General features: G+C 36.0%; 1 protein-coding gene across 24 annotated transcripts in view; it reads right to left on the bottom strand.

The window, feature by feature from the left end:
- GPHN (gephyrin) overlaps positions 1-21,656 on the bottom strand; it is a 286,068-nt gene that overhangs the window by 161,908 nt on the left and 102,504 nt on the right. For 23 of the 24 annotated variants that reach the window (XM_048306432.1, XM_048306436.1, XM_048306437.1 and 20 more), the window contains one exon: positions 6,131-6,188. In XM_048306432.1, coding sequence (XP_048162389.1) covers positions 6,131-6,188 — 58 coding nt within the window. Of the gene's footprint in view, positions 1-6,130; positions 6,189-13,700; positions 13,762-21,656 lie in introns of those variants that run through there. The other variant, XM_048306439.1, reaches the window with a different exon arrangement.

The raw sequence follows: 21,656 nt of genomic DNA, 5'->3' as shown, positions 1-21,656 counted from the left end.
AATGTAATACAGACTGCACTTTCCAGAAAAAGGAGCAAAATCAGTTTTAGAAGAAACAAAACTTAGATCAACAAAGGAGTCATGAGAAGAAAAAATGACACAATACAACAGATAATGAAACTACAGTCAACAAGGAGCAATATAATGATACTATATAATATGAATAATCCATTGGTGACAAGAACTACAAGAGTGATGCACAAATGCATGGCCAAGAGTACATTATCAATACTGCAGGGGGTGCAAAATCTCTAGCTTGTTGCACAAATGCATACATGTGAACGAAAAATTAAACTAAAGTAATTTTTTGTTTTATATAAAGTTTTTGACAATTTTGTCACATCATCCCACACACAAAACTTTAGTTCTCCCCAGCATGGAAACAATAACATCTGTAACATCATTTAAGGATTAATACAGCAAGTAAAAACTTAGAGTTCTTTCTGTCATCTAAACAATGACATATGTAGCTTGAAAACAGCGTCATACGTAGCTTAAAAAAGAACACTAGTCACTGATTAACTCTACTAATGCAGGATTTGGAAATTAACTCAGGAAGAAATCTGTGTGTACACCAGGTGAACTTTGATTACAGGGAAATATGATGAGACATAAGGGTGTTTCAACTTAACACATCCCACTTCTCAATTGTCCTAGACGGATTCACATCCATAAGAAAGTCTCCTCCATGAAAACCTAACAAGCAATAGGAAAAGCAAACCTGCAAGTTTATCAGGGATTTCATACACTAAGTTGAGATCTCAGTGTCAATTTTTTGTTAGGACATTTGCAAAAGGTTTTAGAGACTTTCTTTACCTGGATGCAGGAGTACAATGAAACTGTCTACTGGATAGTCAGCCTCTGAGTGCATGTTAAGAGAGTCCAAAGACAAGCCCTCAGTTTAAGCCAACACACAGTCCAGCATAAGTAGCAATCTAATGGAAGAACACATGACCACCACATATGGCCTTTAAATCCTTTTAAACTTGTATCTGTAAGCTTTAGAGTCTATGGAGATGCTACTTGTTAATACTCACTAGACATTCAATGGATGTCATGCTTAGTAAGAGCTCTTGTACTGTTAGTAATTATAATTTGAGAACTAGAAGAAAGAAAACATGGGCAGAAAAACTAAGAACCAGGATTGTCGTTCTTGCAAGTTAATTGCAAGGTCTCTTGGTGCTTTAGGATTAGTGGGAGTATACACTTTTAACAGCTTGAGCACCTTCAGAAAACTTATTCTGAGTGGGCAAACCTTTTTTGTTTGTGCTGGATCCAAACAGATAAACGAGCAGTAATCTCAGTATTGTCATCAAATTCTGATGTCTCCCATCATAAACCCTGGGTAAACTTCTTGTGAAGATCCTTGGCCAGTGCTGATACACTTAGCAGATGAATATCCATATAGTGACGAAGTAAACCAGATCCAGGACTTAAACTCCTGTGCAAAACTGTGATAACAGCACATCTCCTTGTTCATGTAAAGCGAGGCTGATTCTGCAGAAGATGCAAGAGATATTTAAATACTGCCCCCAGTCTCCGGTATGGAGACACAAAACTAGTTTTGTGAAGTCTAAATATTTCCAGCCAGTCCTATTCTTGTGGACTATCCACCACAGTAGTTATGCCTACCTTTCTTTAACTTGTGGGGTTTTTTATACAAACTGGGACTACAAATTGGCACTTGCTGACAAATCGCTACTTATTTTTACCACACATTGATAAATATGGAAATGATTTGAATGATCAAGGCCAGCATCTCTTAGGTGCACACAAAGATTGCATGAATTTCATCAGCTACTCTTACCAGCAAAAAGAACAGATTCTGGGATACAGCATTATGTAGGTATATGACATCACAAAGCCAGCAAATCAAATTATTTCTGAGAAAGTCTTGGAATAGACTGATTTTAATTGTAATCATATCAGAGCTGCATATTTTTGATGGCAGGGAGTACAGCTTTGCTCTGAAATACATCTCACTGACATGGAAATCGACTTCCTTTGTTCCTACAATGTTCCTAAAAATGACTGTGTGGAAAAGTTAAAATCTTTTGAATTCCTAAGTCATCTAGGGCAACTGACCTCTAAGAAGACACAATGTTCACCATTTCCCTTCTGGCTACTTCATTCTCCCTCATAGTTTTTATCATTTTCTACTCTTGGGTCTTTATCACTGGAATCTACTTTCTCAAAAGACTTAACACAATCTGAGAAGAATGTGTTTCAGCTATGCTGAAATATGAAAATTCATAAAAATTTTCATATATTAAACACATGTTAATACATACTTCTAAAGAAAAAAAGAGAGCTATCCTATCATTATTCAGGGGAAAATGTCTGTAGTCTTAAATGTAACCTTTAATACTTTATGCATATATACCTTCATTTAAAGAGTACCTACAGAAGAATCAGGAGTGTTCTTTGAGGAGCATAAAGCGTGTCTTGTGAAAGGGTGGTTAAAGGAATTAAAAAACCCCTCCCATCTTGTTCCAGAACTGCTTTACATCTAAATTTAAAATTTAAAACCAGCACTAACAAAGTATTTCGAACAAGATTTCTTAAAACTAACTACCACAGGAGGCGACCATTTGACTTTATTCTCTACACTGGAGTATCTGTCTCGTGCCACAAATATTATAGGAATGAAATGTTCTGGCAATGTCTTTCTTGTGCATATTACTTTCATGAATTAAGGACCTGCTACAAAATCAATTTCTGGTCTTGACATGAGATGCATGCATATGTCTACATGAAAAGTATATAGGAAAGCACATAAAAAACCCAACACAAAACAATTAAATTCCTTTCTGCTGTTGATTTGCAAATCCTAGCAAACCAAGTATTTTTTTTTTAGAAATCTGTTAATGAGCAGTCTTCTCATTCACTGAGTCTTCTACTATAATAACCACCGTTCACCACATCATATATTTCCTTTGTAATGGCAGAATGCTGAAATCAAAAAGACAATCTCTCATGGTACTATAAACCATAAGAGGATACTGTTGACAGAAATCTATAGGCACATCATGCAAACTTTCCCTAATCTGTCAAAGTCATAAATTTCTCTTTATTCTTGAAACAACGTCCATGTTGTTCATCAAAACCAGTGCTGCCTGATACGCTTGCCGGGCCCTATGCACACAAAAGCATTTGGCTTGGAAGACCTCTCCTTTAGGCACATACTATTACGGTAGATGAGGAACAAGGATGAAATCTGACACCGCATTTTTGCTAGTTTGGAAAGCTTCTTGCTCACAGGATGAATAATTCTGATGAGAACAGAAGTCTAGGGAAAGTTGAAACAATGACACCTTCTCAGAAATGTGCTGCAATTTCTATATTTACTGTTTTTATCCGTTCCCGAAGTGCTTTAAAACCAGCAGGTATTGAAAATGAAGTGACATTGCTTTAACTGGTGTAGAGGAATGACAAGAATGCAGATGGTAGTATATCCATTTATGCATTCTCTGAAAGCTTCTTTTATGAAGCAGTAGATCATGGGATAAAAGACCTTCTAGAAGAGTTTTCAGGGGGGAGACCTGTGATGGTATCTAGGTAAGGCTACCTATTGAGTGTTCTCACTTTGGGAACCTAAGCACCTATGACAAAAATCTAGGGAAGGTAAGTTTCGTGACACTTCATTTCAGACTGATACAGATGCTGTGGAATTGTAGTGGTGATTGGTTCCACACAATTCTTCCTAACCTTGGTAAGGTGCAAGAGACTAGTTAGGGTACGTGTTCTCACTTCTGCCGTAACTACTCCTCATTCATATGCCTACAGTAGTGTTCTACCTAAGATATAATTACATGAATTAACAAAACCAATACACTGGTTTTTCCTCATAAGTTATTTTGAGCTGCAAAAGAGGTTAATCTACCACCTTTTCTAGAATATATGCAAATGCTAAGAGACTTATTTATTTGTCATAGTAATTATTGCTCTCTGTCTGATAAAGTACCTCCTTTGCCATTTAAGAAGGCAGTATACTTTTTTAAGGACTATCAGAACACATGAAAATTACAACTCCTTTAAATATAATTCAACAATCCACCAAGTTAAATCATATTTTAAAAGTGGAGCTATTATTTTTGCATATTTCATCAAATTAACTCCCTTAATATTTCATGCTTAAACAGGGGAGGGATAGTTGTGAAGCAAAATAACTGAATTAAGGTGCATGGGAAAAGATTCTGTTCTCTCTAGAACTAATATTCCAGTGACTTGCTTTCTATTTTCTCCTCTCTCCTCTTTCTACTCAAATCAGCTAGGAGAGCCTTTCAGATGTTAAAACTACCCCCTATATTTACTGCAAGGATACTCAATCTCCCGGTTTACCAGTTGCTATTCAGAATACATATGTACAAAATAATACTTTTTGATATCCAATATATATCTGTCTGTCTTGGCATCTTCCAGAAGTGCCTTGTTTCATATAAGTAACATGTGTTGCAGCTTCAGAAATTAAATCAGTTAAGGTGTTTGAAGTGGCCTGACTTCCATCACAACCTCAAAAACCCATTACGTGAACAAGACAGGACAGCTACCAGAAACAAGTAAAAGAAGGGATTTTCCCCCAACACTTTAAATAGCTCTGACTTTGAACAATAAAATCCTTCCTCCACACTTACATCCTGGCACAACTGAGACTAATGAGTAACCCATCCTTTGATGGTTCCTAGGATCTCAAGCACTTAAACACCAGCTAAGTAAGAAAAAGCTGAAAATTCAGAACAGGTCTCCCAAGCAGGTGACAGATTCCTGTGACTAGTAATCTTGCAGTAAGTTCCTAAACGTAAAATTATTTCTTATTTCCCAACATTCCACTTTTCTTTGTTCACTGAACTCAGTTTAGTACGATGAAGCCAGAAATACCAGCTTTCTTCCTCTTCAACATTAACAAAATGTCAGTGGAATTGGATTTCTTATATTAAAGGAAAAAGAGTGTGGTTTAGGGTTTTTGTAATATTTTTTAAATAGTTTTGGAGCAGTTCTCTGATCATCTTGAATATACCACTAAAAAATTTTGAAAGCCTTCTTTCTTTCTTTTCTTTCTTTCTTTTATTCCAAGACCAAAGTCTGAACACTGGATCTATCCTAATAAATCACGCTCCCCTTGATAAAATTCAGGATAGAGGAGTCCATGAATCTTAGATGACAAAAATAAATTTTGATCATGATGATGTGATAACTTTGACTGATGCAGATACATGCACTCACTGTGCAGCGACTTGCTTGCAGTGGGTTTGATACTAATTGAAGAGGAATAAATTCTCACCATTTACACACTGCGAAGTCACGTCTACATCAGATATTATCAGTCATTTCCCTTCACAAGATTTTAGAACCACTCTTAATTCTCTTTGCACAGCTGAAAATGAGTATGTGAAACAGCACAGTGGGTTAAGCAGTCACAATGAGCAAGCAATATGTCAGACTGACCTAACAACCAAATGACTGATACTAACAACCAAATAAAGAACCAGCTACACAAACTGTGCTATCAGATCCAGGCCAAAATCCACCCCCCCCCCAGTACCCATCTTTCACTCCACTGAAAAATAAAACTGACACAAATTGCTGAAGTACTTTTCATGAGTGGACTTGGCTAAAGTGAATTTTGTTATAATGCACATTACTTTGAAGGTAAACTTCAGTATTAATTGTTACCACTATTCAAAATCAAAGAGCTTATAATGATTTTGAGTACCCATGACTTCATACTATCCCCTTAAGACAGACAATATTGAAAAATATGGATGTGCATTTGATCTCAAAAGCAGAAGGACACTACATATATTTTTTGTTATGAAAATACAACTCAGTGTTCATCACAGTCCTGCATCTGTCTTCACGTAGCAAAGTAGAAATAGATTGAATTACACAGGTTTCTGACATCAAACAAATCCTGCTGAAGTCAGCTTAGGCTGAAGGTAAACCGTACTTGTAAAAATAACTAAAATTCTATTTTAGATGCATAAATATGGATCTAATAATTTTACTTTAGACACTTTCCTCTCTCCCCTATGATACACTTCAAAGCAAGAAATAACGTGGTTTTTTAATGTAACATTTCTGTAATTCTCCAAACAAAGAAATTCAGTGTGGAAAAGCAGTAATACTGTACCTTGATTTCTTCTATTTCGTCTGGCACTATCTTGTATGCAGATATAGTCCCACCCAACCTGAAATCAGGAGAAGAAAAATGTTCTCAAAATCAGTAACAGAAAATACAATATGTTAAGAGTGTCATGACTTGCTCCAAAACACAATATTCCTTCTACCAATTTAGAGGTAAAACCCAGTAAGTCTCAAATCAAAAGCAAAAAAACTCCTTTCTTTATGCAACAAAAAATCTTTGTGATTAACATAAATACTAGAAACAAGGTGTCCATCACCTTAACAATTAAGTCAACCAAGCAGAATTACCATTACCAGGATAGTATTTCTTATATTAATGGCCATCAGCAATCATATTCTATGATTTCTTGTTGATTGTCTAAGGCATATGGATGAGTTTAAATATTTGAAGCCTGATGTGCTTTGCACTGCATATTTCACTATGCTGCTATACAGTCTGAAATGCATCCAAATACAATTCTACAAATTGGAATTTTTAAATTAAATGTGCATATACAGACATCACAAATCACACGGACTCTATGGCCTCCATGTTTGAAAAATCTCTGCAGTTAATGATTGGTAATAAAAAGTGGGTAATGAGCAACAGCTGGCATTGACACGGAAAAATAGAGAGTTTTGTTCCACATGGAACTCACTGAAATGACTTTTTAAAATCCTACAAAAATCCTGGTAAAGAACAGTTCACATACTGAAGATTTGTGAATAGTATGTACTATAAATGGTGGTAAATATTACATTTTCCCCAGAGACATGCAGACATGGCTACTTTTATTTCATGAAGCAGTGACATCAACAGTGACAATTCAGACCTAAAAATATAAGTGCACTAATGACCTCCTGCTGGCTCTGCACAGCAATACTATTCATTTTCTGGATCCTACAAAAATGGAAGTCACATAAGAAACTATTTTTTGTAAACCAGTAGACACCTATCAAATGTGTATTTGAATTATCTCCCTATTACTGGAATTTTTCTTTCCAATTGTCAGCATTTCTACACATACGTATTTTCTTATATCTTGAAATTATTATAAATACTGTTTGCTCAAGTGAAAAAAGGAAGAAGAGAATAACACAGAAAATACATTACGATTTTCCATGTAAGTCCTGCCTTTCCATATCTCTACAAGCAAGTCACTCTTGTAAATGAACTGTTTGAAGGCTTTACACAGAGGATTAAGTCTGCACAGGAAAAGTCTGAAGTCCATCACTGCTCCAGGTAACATCAGCTATGATTTCTGAGGTAGAGACAGGGTTCAGATATCACAACATCCAAATTCATCATGGACAGAGAGTGTAGCAATTGCTCTCTCCCTCTGCAACTTCCATTGCTGCCATTCATTAAGTGAGCTTAAAGTTGGAGGGAAACTTCTTTTGCCAGTGCAAGTACAGACATGAGTTTTTATTTTTCATGGCTTTTGTTCAACTGGTGTTTCTAGGGAGAGCTACAAGAAATTGGCTTTAGCATCATGACGAAAGACTGCTTCATCACCCTGTGACAAGTAACGGCTTAGATGGCACGTTAACATTGCACCTGACCAGTCCTATTGCTACTAGAATGAGGCCCATGAGAGAGAAACTTTTATGTACTACTTTCAGATCCATTCCTGCCTGCACTTTGGAGTACCCAAAAAATTAACTTCATTGACTTTCTACCCTCTAGCAAAAGGAGAATACAGAATCTCTGCTGCCAGCAACATGGAATTCCACCTGGCAGATTTCTTTATTGGCCACCCTTGGCACAACTATTAAGCACTTTCCTGGAATATCAGAAAAAAAAAAAAATCAAAATAATTTACTCAGTAAAGTCATCTGACTTGCTTAAACCATTAATTAACATCACTATGCAAATAGTTCTGCAAAGTTTTGTGTCAAGAGTTTAACACACTGAATCTCCAAGCTGCAGTTCAAATGGTACCACTTTTTGAAAGTAAAATATCAGTTACCACAATTCCACATTTTTGAAAGAGAAAGACATATTAAAAATTGTTACTGTTTAAATAATCTCTTACTGATAGCTTCAGATCACATATCTCTTAAGCCATTTACAATCCTACACTGACACCTTTATTTTAAAAATCCATATTACAAACATAAACAATGACAAATTTGAAGCTGAAAGAGAATCAGAGAACATTAATATACAATTTTAGCAATGCCTCAGATTTGAAACGAAGTTTTTAAGGAAGTCTATACTTCCTTCATCTCAGAACATTAGACTTCACTCAATCTTATAACTTCTGAAAGAGATCCACCACAGCAGATTATAGTAACAGATTTAACTGACAAAGGACATAAAAAAGACATTTCGTTTTGTGTATAAAGTTTGGCTGTGAGTTTCACAGAACTTTAAAGGCACATCACTGGGAGGATGCAGCTAACACACTGTGAACTCTTCTACTGGTCAGAAGTATGATATGTAAGAAACAGAACTTTTGTTTTACTATATAATAATGCGTACATAAGAAAAAAAAGATTTAAGCTACCTATTTGGCAGGCTGTGAGTAGTGAACAGTAAGATACAGACAAAATTTAAAACCACTCAACTTTTGTTTGCAAAATATCTTTCTTAGTTTCAATGTCATGCAAAAACTATTATGCTGTACCATTCACTCACCAAAGAAACTAAAGAGGCAGAACCAGCTGTGAAACATTGCATACTCTTCACCCAAAACCCATAAATACCAGTTTATTCCAACTTCAAGGTAAATGCTCTGAGAAATTTGAAAGTGATTAATTTGGTGCTACCACATCACTGTTACAAATCTCCAAGTCTGAAATGTAAGGGACTAGACAACGTGACACACACACAAGTTACAGAGAAAAACAAAAACATTGTGATGATTGATCAGAAAAAAACAACAAAATCAAGGCAAATTGAAAATCAATGCAATAATGGATGTGTCCAACTTGAGGAAAACTTTATATTTCAAGTGTTTCTCTGAATTACATTTAAGTGTAACCATCAATTGTGGCCTGTCCGGAAGCTTGCTTTGTCATTGTGCAAATCCTTGATTTGATTACTGACATCGGAAAGAATAGAGACCAGACAATTACACACAGGAGATTTCAGCTACAGGATGATACACAGAGTATGACAGAGGGCTTGCATGCAGCATGTTTTTTCACTTTGTTGAGAAAAACCTTGTTTGTTCAAGAATATTTTACAGTACCATTCTTAACCACAATGTTTCAAGAAGTAACTGTGATCAGAAGAGCAAAGAACCAGCTAGCATGACTGGGTATACAATAATTACAATGGGCTTTTCATGCTAAAATATAATGCAGCAAATACTGTGTCAGAATGGCCACAATTCAGATCACTAGGAACCCAATTTTTGTGCAGATTCACTCTTTGTCTTTCACATGTTTTAGTTTTTTTACACATTTTATTATACTTCTCTCCAGCTGAACAACTCAACATCCAGCATCTTCCAATATAAATAGCATTTTCTCTCTGATAATACACACCCAACCAAGAGCAAAGCGAAATATACAGCCAGCTACTTCCAGCACACTGAAAAGATGGTCACAAACTTCATCTAGAGAGACCTAATGTGCAAAGTCTCTCTCTCAAACTGCAGTATTTTCGCACTATAACAAGCCATGCTATTTAACAGTGAAATTATTTTAAATACTAGTTATTTTTAATGTTTCACTTGTATATGCAACAGATAATCTCAAACGTGCCACAATTTATACTCAAATTTTGATAGACATCAGTCTTATCAGCTCTGTATCATACCTTGCATGTAATACAGATAGCCCAATTCTCTAACCTCTTTGCAAAAGAGAAACGAAATTATTCCTAGATGTAGAAATAACAGCTGACACAATAATAATGAAGAACAACACCTTATACTGGGCTAAAGTGGTGAAGGCCTTTGAGGGAAGGATCAGAAAAGATGAGATAGAAATTCCATAAAAATAATCAGGAAATAATAAATATAATTATTTTTAACAGAGGTTTTTAAAATAACAGAAACTAAGTGCCTTTCTTATCTTTTCAGACTGGGTTCACAAAAGTTCACAAAAAGGATTCAGGAGAATGTGAAAAACAAGGTTTCTATAGCAACCTAAGAAATTAGCAAAATACAGGAAATAAACTGAACTAAGGCCAACACAGTTGTATTGGAACAGATGGATGCTTTACTACTTCACAGATTAAAGCAGAATACCATGGAAGAGGGAAAACTACACCCAAGTTAAGCAAAGTTGAAAACCAGGAAGAACTGTGCTCAAATGGAGACAAGAAACAATGAACCACAGCTCGAATGAAAAGTACACTCAAGACAAAACTAAAAGAGAAATAAATTACAGCTCTGTTACATTATTTTAACAAGCTGACCTGTTTGCTGTTTGTGTTACTTCCCAAATAATGCAAGTTGGACTTCTGGCTGTTTTCCCCTGTGCCCCTTTACATATCCATGTTCAGATGGACTCATTGGAGTATTATTGCAGAGCTACATTTTGTGCAAGACACTTGTGCACTTGGACTGAATCTATACAGGTCAGCTTTTATAATTTGAATTCTGACCAAAGATATGAACACAGTCTTTATATACAAGCCCCACATTCAGGGACTGCCATAAGAAGCTGAGCTATTGATTCATCCGTTAACTTAATAAATGAGTCATACTAGATGCAATGAAGTAAATTTTCTAAAAATAGCTTGTAGCCAGCTTGGCTGCTGTCATCTGCTGAATTTCTCCAACGCCACTTTAATTAACATTAATCCTTCTTCAGATAGATCACTGTCTAAACAATATCAAGTTGTCACTAAGCCTCCCAGTGAAACTCTGCTTCATCTTTTAATGAAAGCAAAACTCAAATTCCTCCACTTGGCATTTTTTTTCCAGATCCATCTCACAAATATATTTGTTACCTGCCATCAGGATATTCAGTCTTTTGATTGATTTATAAACCAAGCAGATTATTCAGGAGAGACTGTTCTTGGGAGCAGATCAAATGACTGGGAGCCAGACTGGCTATTTCTAATGCTACAGGCATGCTCATTTTATTACAGGTTACTGAATGAATACTTGCTACAATACTTCTCCTGCCAAAGCAAACTGACCAAGTCAGCATCCTTAGCCTACTCAACTGGACTACCTTGATGTTGACCCCTGTGATATCAACAAATCAACCGGCCTTGGATCCTCACATCCTCACAAAGTATTCCAAGGAAAGACGTAGCAGGATTTGAAAGCATTTGAAAGCAGCTTTTGTCCCCACTACCTGTAAGATACATTAAAAGCAGACACAGAGCTCCTTTAATTGATAACTAGTTTCTACTGACCTTTGAGAAATTGTTAAAGCACCCTGAGGGAGGTAATAAGAAGGCTGCTATTCTGGGCTCCCTTCCTACACAACAGAACACCGGCAGCTACAGCAAGCTAGGCTGCAGCTCCTATTGCTGGCTGCTTGCCAGCAATGAACTGGGCAAAACAGCTTCCAAAGAGGATCCTGGTGACAGCTTTACTTACTCGAAGGTGTAAAATGATTTGATGAAGATCCACCCCAGGTATTTTGTTTCTTTCTGGGGTTTGATTATTATTATCATTATTATTATTATTATCATTACTATTACTATTTTAATGGATTCAATAATTAGATCCTTGAAAACTTACTTCCCTCCTCCCCCAGTCTCAGGCTAACTTCAACATGCTGTACAGAAAAACCTCACAGAAATCAAATTATTGCAGACATGCCCTCTGTCAGTTCATGTCTCTCATGAACAACAGCTCTGAGATTAAGACATCAAATGTACAGGATTCGCCCTCTGCCTCACCATGTCCCAGAGATTCTCTGCACACACAAAAAAAGAAGAGGGAGGCAATAAAAATTTTTATCCCCTACCTTATCACTGTTTTAAGGGTAACAAGTATACCACATTTTCTGTCGCTTTCAGGATTTTCTTTTTCCCAAGAAAAGCAACAAACTACATGAAAACATAATTTTTACAGAAGAAAGCCATGTTATTTTTCTCTTTCACTCTTCAAAGTTGGTTTGTTTTTTTGTTTTTTTCTTTTCTTTTAATTTTACTATAGGAAAAGCAAACTAAATCAGAAGAGGATAATTTTTCAGACACTTCCAGCAGGAAAATATTATCACCTCAACAGTCTATTAATGGAAGAGAATAGGACAAGGATCTTCGTCCTCAACATATGTCAGAAACTAGGGATGAGGGCATATGTAGGTCATTTGGCAATCCCAGGACCAGGAGCCACTCTTCCCTTCTAGCAGAATTAATCTGACTTGATTTAATTTTGGAGAGGAAAGCTGGAGCTGTTATAAAGTATATGAATTTAACATACACACCTCTGTGTAGTTATCCAGGTCCACATGAGTTCAGAGCTTAGTGTAGTTTTCTAGGGGGTAGCTTTACCTCAGCACAGGGGGCACAGCCTATATGACAGTTTGTGGTAACACTGCTGTCAGCCAAAGGACAGCTCAATAGATGGACTGCCTCCTCCTGAAAATGTTTATCAGTTTGCTTACTGCCTAATAAAGACGCACAAGGGGAACAGGAAGGCACCATCAGCAAGAAGTTTTGGGCTTGCAGGCATGGTCACCCAAAACAAACAAATTGGATAAAGAGAACACTTAGAATACATGGACTTTTCAGTGGTGCAATGTTTTTTTTTTTTTTTTTTTTTTAATCTCAGCATGGGGAGGTGCCTTCTGTGCAAAATCAGGAGGAATGCTGAGCAAAAACAATTTAAGTTTTGATTTTCACTACAAGAATTAATTAATAATTGGTCAAAAGTCCATTCATCAATACTTGCATGTTTCATGGTAAGAATTTGAAGCACGCAAATAGCAAATATTTTAATACCTTTGAATAAAATGAAATTGAGTATAAAAAATATGGATATTTATAACATCAAGCTCTTTTTTAGGATTTTAGCATTTAACTGGTAAGTAAATACTTCATCATTTGTAATAGACTAGTTCTACCAGATTATAGCAACTGAAACGGTCTGAGAATAAAGTACTGAAGACTAATTCTGCACTTAGGATTTTCATTACAGATTCAAAATTGTATTTATAATTAAAACTGACTTATAAAGTCTTCCCAAATGCCAGCAGAATCTAAAAATGCTCTTGCCATGTGGACCAACAGCAAAAGAGCCCACTTCTGTGCAGGATGCATGTGTGTTTATAGTGCAGAGGAATGATTGTACTATGCTCCATCTGATTGGTAATCTAAATATGGAAATCATAAATTAAATCAAACAGACAGAAATGTCAACTAGATTTAAGTAAAAATGTGTTCAGTGACTTTGAAAGTTCCCACTGGGGCATCAGATGCTTGACCAGCCAGCTCATTAAACAACATGAGCAAGATTTGAAATTTCCTGAGAGAAAAAATAAGCAGAAGCAGACAAAAATCATTATCACAGAACCAGTAAAACTCTCACCATTTAGACAAAGAAATATATATTTAATACCCATGTTGGGATTTAGTCAGTAGACTGAGGACTTTAACACACTGTATGAAAAGAAGTATTTCTAGTAAGTGCCAAGACAATAATAAATGCTGATCTTACCTTGTCCTATAGGAAATATCATGGTGGGGCAAAGCATGTATTTGCATTTTTTCCAGCAAGTACATACCTAGGAGAGATACAGAGCATTTGCATATATATTGCTAGCAATTGCCTGTCAGAAAATCCTCACCCACCTTTTGGGTGCTGGAGAGTGACCTTTTGCCTACCTTGGAAGGCACTGCAAATTAAAGGATTTAGGCGATATGATAAGGATTGCAATGATCCGCCTGGAAATGAAAGATTTCACTGGTAAATTACCATAGCACCTTGTAGAAACCTATGCAGGCAGATAAAGCTATTTTTGCTGACACTTCTACCATTTCAGTTGAGCTCTATTTGCTCCTACCCAAACATAAAAGAGAGACCATCTGAATCAAGTATTAAGAAGATTCCTTCTGTGAGAATAAGTTGACCCACAACAAGTAGAACCGCAGAGGTAATTTTTGTATATATTAACATTGTCTACCTCCCCTATGGACTTTTAAATGAATTTTAAAAATATTGCACTTTCCCATGAACCCTTCAGGCTTTTTCCATGTATATGCTGCTCACATTCCACTACCATACTATAATTTTCTTTCCAATAACTTTAGTGCATATTTCCTCTTCCATTTTTAGACACTTGAGCATGTGAACATGCTTGTAAAGCATGGTTAGACACACAAAGTCCATGTGCCAGCTTATGCCAAGGTTAAAAAAATTAAGTGTTTATTTTAAAGAGAGGAAGTTTGACTGAGATACATAAAACCAGAAAGTGGGACCAGTAATAGAGGAACACTTGATGTTGGAGAACAGGCTGGAATGAATTGCAGACCACAGGTTGAAAAGAGCAGTCAGAGCACTTTCTATGATTAGGCAAAAAGACATTCAGAGAATATCTTCATTCCAAAAAAATCAGTAACAATTAAAGGTGAGAGCAGGATGATTCAAAGTTGGAAAGAATAAAATGTGGAGAACATGTGGGAATGGTCTGATCATTCCAGATTCTAGATAAAATTTTTTCTTTACAATTCATATCACAGGGATTATGGATGACCACCAGAACTTTTAAATAACTTGTTTAAAAAAAAACCCCAAAACATATAATACAATGAAATTACAAGAATGACAGAGGAGTCTCACAGACTAGCAACATCCAGAAAGGCTAGCAAACTTGTTCACACAATACTTCACCTTCTGGAAGCTCTAACGCCTCATTTTGCTCCACCACATTCCAGAGAGACGTTAACTATGATTATGATCCAGCATACAACTAGTGGCAGTCTTGTTATGTCTATATTTCTCCAGACAGTTAAATTCAGAAGCAGAATTTGCTGGTTTTCTTCTTTCTTCATACATCAGTGTGTTCACATATATACACATATATTGCCCTGTGTGGCCTAAATGGGTCAATTAAACTCTGTTTAAAATAATGATCTGACTCAAAGGGAGTTTTCTTAGTGTATGTTCTGTGCTGGGGAATGCGCAATGGAAAAAGAAAAATCTGTTTAGCCACAGAACACAGTCATAGGAATAAAACAATACCACATGTGATCTGTCTTCATACCTAGAAGGAACTTTCTATAAACAAACAGTATTACTGACAATGCTGCAAGTGAGATTTTATTGCATGTCTCACATAGATATCTCCATTCCAGATAATTTACCGTTACTTTTGAAGTCATCATCATCCGTATTTTACAGCTGCTTGTAAAATACGTCAGAATGGTTCAAACTTAAAATACTGAAAAGCACTTCTTTGTTATTCATATATTATTGGCTATGGGTTTTTAGAACTCATTTTTGTTTTCTGTAGTTGTCACTCCCTTTTTCTTTGCATCTGATCATTTAAATGTCAACAAAAAGTTTCTAGATTAATTTAAAAACCACTTGATGTCTCTGCTATTCATGTCACAACACATAAGAACTTGACTCAATATTCAGAAACATGGGAGGCTGTGGATATGTTGATCTTTGACAACTTAAGAAGGCTTTGATTAAATCTATTCGCACATTTTTTTCCATTCAGGTCCCAAGAATATTTTCTATTTTTAATTTTTAAATACTTTGCACAAACATAATCCATTGGCAAAATGTAACTATTTACTCCTCGTTATTTGCAGCTTTAATTTACCTTGTAAGTCACTATCAGCTATGTTCTCCATTTACTCTATATGATGTTCTCTTAAAAGCAAAAATAATAGTTAGATAGAACAAGCCCCTCTGCTTCCATCTTCTGAAGCCCTTCTCTCTTTTTACTGCTGCCCCTATAAATATGACTTTAAGATAAGACTGCAAGGTTACTGAGTACACCACAGTACTTACTATCACTTTCCTTTGTGTGACAGTGACTATAACATGCCCCATAACTTCAACATGCCTCCAGCAATTCCCGAGCTGAAGAACATGGACAAAGCAGAGATTTGATCTCTTCCTCAGTTTCTGCTCCAACACAGGAGTAAAAACAGATAAGGTGAATCCTGGAGCTTACATTTGTGTAAAATTAGTAACTTCCTTGACCACTGGCATGTTTATTCCATGTCAGGGAGGCCTGGTCAATTTGTCTAGATAAATACAGCAAAAGTGACAGGAGGAGGGTATCATATCCAAAGCAGAATTTTAGTCTAGAAGTCTCTGCCACTTATCAGTGTATTTGGAAATTATAACCTCACACAGGTTTGAAAAAAAAATTAAAGCAGTAGGGATCTTTCATTTTCCAGCATGTCTGTGTTGGTCTCCTTTTTCTCACAAATGATCAATTTCATGTATCTGGAGAACAGTCTTGAAAAATGCTCAACCTGCAATCCTACCAGCAAGTACCACAGACAGCTTAGATGTGTTTTGAGGCATCTGAAGTAGCCACTATGTAAACTATGATCACAGAATCCCATCGGAAAAGATTAAGCACCATGGATTTTGCTTAGACTATACACCCAGAACCACATTATATTAATTGAAAGGCTGAATTCCTGACTATCAATAGTCAAATGACTAAGGTGACCAACACTAACATTGCTAATACTTCCCACAGTACTTTCTGAGCCATGGTGCAGAAAGGAAATCAAATATGGTTAGGGCAAGTCTATCTGCCAGCTGGTAGTGAGGACAGCACAGTGTATGCATGACTCTCACAGATAATGATAAAAAAAACAAATACATGAGGTTTGTGTACAGAGATAGCTGGGCTTTATGAAAAAACCACTGTAAGAAACTGCAATTTTTCTTGCCAAATCACAATTTACTATTTTACTCCAAAAACCAATTGTTATTATGAAACCTGCCTTTTCCTTCCAGAACTAGCACTAAACATCCTCACTCTTTAGACAGTAACAGTAACAACCAAAAAAGCTAGTTAAAAAAGCCCAGAAATAATCCCAGTCTATACTGAAATGAGTTCAAGTGATACATAAACTTAGGAACTGAGCTAAGATGCAGCATTGCATTAAGAAAGAACATTTTAAGAATAGATAGAAAAAACGCTATAGATAATGCCATTAGAATACATTTAGGACCTTAACCTCTGGTTAAACTGCAAAATCATATTATGCTGGCAATGCCATAGTATAATTGCTTCACAAAGTTTTATTCTATTTTGGAGTTACCTTTGTGATCAAAGAGCTTAGAGGTAGGTGGGTGGTGCCATCAGGTCAAGCAATGGAAGAATCTCTTTCATTTAAAACATAAAAGGTGGATCTAGAAAGCTGGTGGACCAAAGACCATTTACAAACTAAAAGAAAGCTCCAGATCTTGTATCTTATAAATATCCCCCCTCCCTTCCCTCCAGCAGAACATCATGGGTAGATTTTACTAGGTTATTTTAACATAAACTATATTGTCAGCTATATTTTCATCCAAAACATGTCAGGACAAATAGTGATGCAGTCAACGCTTTAGCTCCTATTTCCTCCAGCCACATCACCCGACCTTAAATGCTCATTGATGCATAATGTTACCCCAGATAAGTGTCAAGATACATTTCATAGCTGCAGTGCCTGTATACCTTAAGCTGCTAAGAAAGCATGCTTCTCCAAATTCAGCAGTGTTCTTTAAAGCTGAGAAACATGATTACCCAGTGCACATTTAGTTGGCTTCATAAATCAGACAGTAATTATAATAAATGGCTTTTTTAAAAAAATAGACTTCTCATGCTCTGAAGCTTAGATTACAGATGTTTTAGTATGAAAAACAGAATATCCTCTTTCATCTTACTTAAGGAAAAGTAAATATTCAGTAGAAGCATTCCCTCACTGATACACCTTCACAAGTCGTATATAATAATTTGTCCAAAACCCACTTGTACTGAATTCAAAACCATTTGCAATGAATAAATAAAATGTGGGAGAAGCCTTTTACGAATAAAAGACAAAGTTGAGTACCTGATACCTAACATGCTCGTTTCAAGGTTATCTTTCTGTCACATCTACTGATTAGTTCACAGTTCAGCGAATCTTTACTCCATAGTGGCCAGATCTTTACAGTGAAGCATGGTGACTCCACTTGTGCCACATATGCATTAAAACATAAAACTCCATACGTAGATTTTTAAATTTCTCATTGAGTTTACATTGATAAATTCATACAGTATTGTACCACTATTGGCATTTCTACTCTTGCCCCAGCTCAGTTTCATCCTCAGAACTGCACTGATACATACATGAGCAAAACACAGAACAAAAGTTTTTTAACCATTTCCCTCCCCTCAATCTTTCCCCCTTCCAAAATCAGCTGAGTAAGTAGCTATAATACAGAAATACTTCAGGGAGAGCTTTCATATTATTGGAGAATTCTCTTTTACAGAGCAATGCAATCCATGAAACAGATCTACAGTAAATTGCACTAAAGAAAATAGAAGGCACTAGAAGTCTTCCGATTTTACAATAAATTAAGATAATAAACATAACTCTGAACAATTGCAAGTGACAGATACTTGAATGATGCATCACAATGCAAGTTTGCTACTTGTTTTTTAAAATGTTTACTACCTCTTCTGGCAGAATTCTCAGAGCTTTTATTAACAACTGAACTATTAAATGTAGGAGATGAAGGAAGAAAAAAAAACCCCACCAAAATCTTGGGTCTATTTGTTATTTTCAGGGAACTATACCAGCATCCCACATGCGATCACAGCCAACTCTGTACCACAGTGAGAGTGGCACTGAGCCACAACTAATAAACCATGCTGAGAGGAAAAGCATGTTGGCTTGTACTCAGCACTGTGCTACAGACCTCTCTTACAACCAGCCAGCTCAGAGTATGGAGTACTTGCTTGTCCTTATTTGTCAAAAGCTATTAACAAGGCAATAGGTAAATGACATTAATGACATAATTTATTTATAAAGTCTATAAAATATGTTGCATGTTATAACAGCGTAATTAGAAACAGTGTGTTGTTCCATGAAAATGATGCAAAGGAATAGCTGTTAGTAGCAAATATAACTCATTTATACCAGTTCGAGATCTTTCTAATTAAAACTGGGAAAGAGCTACTTGACAAATTTTCGGTGACTCTTTTTCACTTAAATATGTAATTCAATTAAAATGAAAACAGTTGTGCATCATAAAATTTTAACAAAGTTCCTCAGAGAAAGGTTTTATAAACACTTTGACCTGGAATCAAATATTCAATTTTTTGGTTCACCAGTTTCATTTCATGTTCAACATTTCACCCATTTTTACTGGGCAAGTACAAAATATTTATTGCTTAGTTCATCTGCTTTCCTGTTCCTCATGGACTTGCTTGTGTTTTCTCAGTATTTTTAGCTCCACTTGATCAAAGTGGCATATTAAATTTAAGTTATCCATTCAGTATTCCTCCCTTAACCCATGCTCACACCCCCCAACCCATCCCACTACTAGACTTTTATATTAATAGCAGTTGTAAACAAACATTTGTCTTATTTCTTGACATAGCTTTCCTTTTACAAATTAATCAACAGTACCAGTCAGAAAAAGTTTTATTTTCTGCTGCCTGAAAACATGATCTATTGGTGTGAAACAGAGTATTTAGAAAGGCTTGTGATTATTAGATTCTGGTGAGAATAACTCATTTTTAGCAATTTTACAAAGACCAGTCTCTTGCCTCTTCTCAGCACAAAACCCTTCAAATCTTAATCTTCCTTTTCTCAAGGGTGAGGAACATACAGTACATCACTTTCTTCCAGTGATTGTGAGGTTTTCCTCCTGTAACTAGCTACTGCAAAAGATGGTTTATTTCATCCTGTAAGATTGTTACAAGAGCACCCTCAAAAGAAGAAAAAGAGGCAGACCTGAGCTTAACACAGGAACAACACAGGCTAATGATCAATAACTTCGGTTAGCATTTTCTTCCACGTGTTTTAAAATGGAGCAGCAACAGAAGCAGTTGTAAAATTTGAATAGTGGAGATGTATTTGAATGTATTATTTGATCGTTCACTCCTGTTCCAGAATAATAGAATGTCAAAGCATTTTCTGATAAAGTCTCTCCTCAAGAGCAGCTTTTGCTGAGATAGAAAGGACATTTACCAGCATGGAGTCCAACTTTGCTGAAGGAAGGGACATCATTTCTGGAAGTAGTCAAATGTGTACAAAACTCCTTGTCATAAGACTGTCAGTGGTCTGATCCTTTGCATTACTCAGTATTCCTGTGTCTTAAGAAATAAACATTGATTTGTGACACTCTAACTGTAGAAAGTACAGATGCCTACCTCTTTGTGGATATACTTACAGTCACAGCTCTTGTCCAAATACATTAAGTTTCAAAACTTGCCCTTAATAAGCCTGAATAATTTCTCATTAATGATTACTGATGTTTAATTTATCTCTTCTTTCTTCTCCAGTGATGGTTCCAACATAATACTTCTGTAAACTGTCTGAATAGAATTACAGAGGACAGGGCAACACAAATGCTTGCTATTAGAGTAGCTAATAATCTGGGAATCTAATTTCTGTTTAAAATATCCAGCTAGTGTCCTGCCCTGTGCAGAAGAACAGAAATAGTACAAAGAAAGCATCCATTTCATATGCCAAAGTAGCACCAAAAATTCGTGGTCTTGAGAAGGCTCTGTATATATAGATCACTGCCTCAAATGAAGAGGAACATTGTGGGAGAGACAGACAGAAAGAAAACATGTGAAGAATGAAGAGCCCTCTGATAAATAAAGGAACTCTATTAAAAAAAGCTCTCACTTGAGAGCTGTTTTTCCACATAACATAAGGTTTTGTACAGGAACAGTTCTAACTCATCTGAAGTTAAAGGGTATTAAGATCTGGTTAAAAATGGAAGCTTAAATCAGTTCTTTGTTGGGGAATGAAAAGTGATTGCAATCTTCAGCTAAGACGACACTGAACCAAATTTTAAGAGAAGTCATTGCTGCATTAGAGAAATAATAGTAAGAAAGCATTTCTAAGTACTAACTTTGCACAGATTCCTGCTACCCCTTCACAGTAAGTCAATGTATTAAGCTATGCAGAAATACCCAAGCTGGCGAGCTAATGAAAAGCTTGGATACTGGTAACAGTGGTGTGACTGAAATCAAAAGTTATGACAAAACCTCCCTGGAAAGATTTTTATTAGTAATACAGGAATACTATCTGACTTTTAAAAATAGCTTGTGTATATACACGCTGCAGTCATCGTACTGCTCACATAATGTTTACTTCCTCATGTACACTATGAAAATAATAGTACCAAATCAAAGATGATAAAACCCGTGACTAAGGAGAAAAGGGTTTCAACCCAAGGAAAATTTCACCTTATATTAGAGGTCTTGAGCATCATAAACATTCACACACTGTAAAAAAAAACATAAGCAAACTCTTTTGTTTAGCATATACAATAAATTAGCTAAAGAGATTAAAAGGCTTAAGAGTGCAGAAGGCAGGACAAGAGGAATTCCAGAAGGAGCACAAAGAAAAAACCACCTTCCTAAATGTAGAACTCACTGCTATCACTGGGATTTCTGAACAAAAACCTTGAGCTGATAATCTCTTTTTCTAC

Source organism: Corvus hawaiiensis, chromosome 6 (genome assembly GCF_020740725.1).
Source record: "Corvus hawaiiensis isolate bCorHaw1 chromosome 6, bCorHaw1.pri.cur, whole genome shotgun sequence".
NCBI lineage: Eukaryota > Metazoa > Chordata > Aves > Passeriformes > Corvidae > Corvus > Corvus hawaiiensis.
The sequence above is the reverse complement of the archived record's forward strand: the minus strand, read 5'-3'. Positions and strand labels throughout refer to the sequence as shown.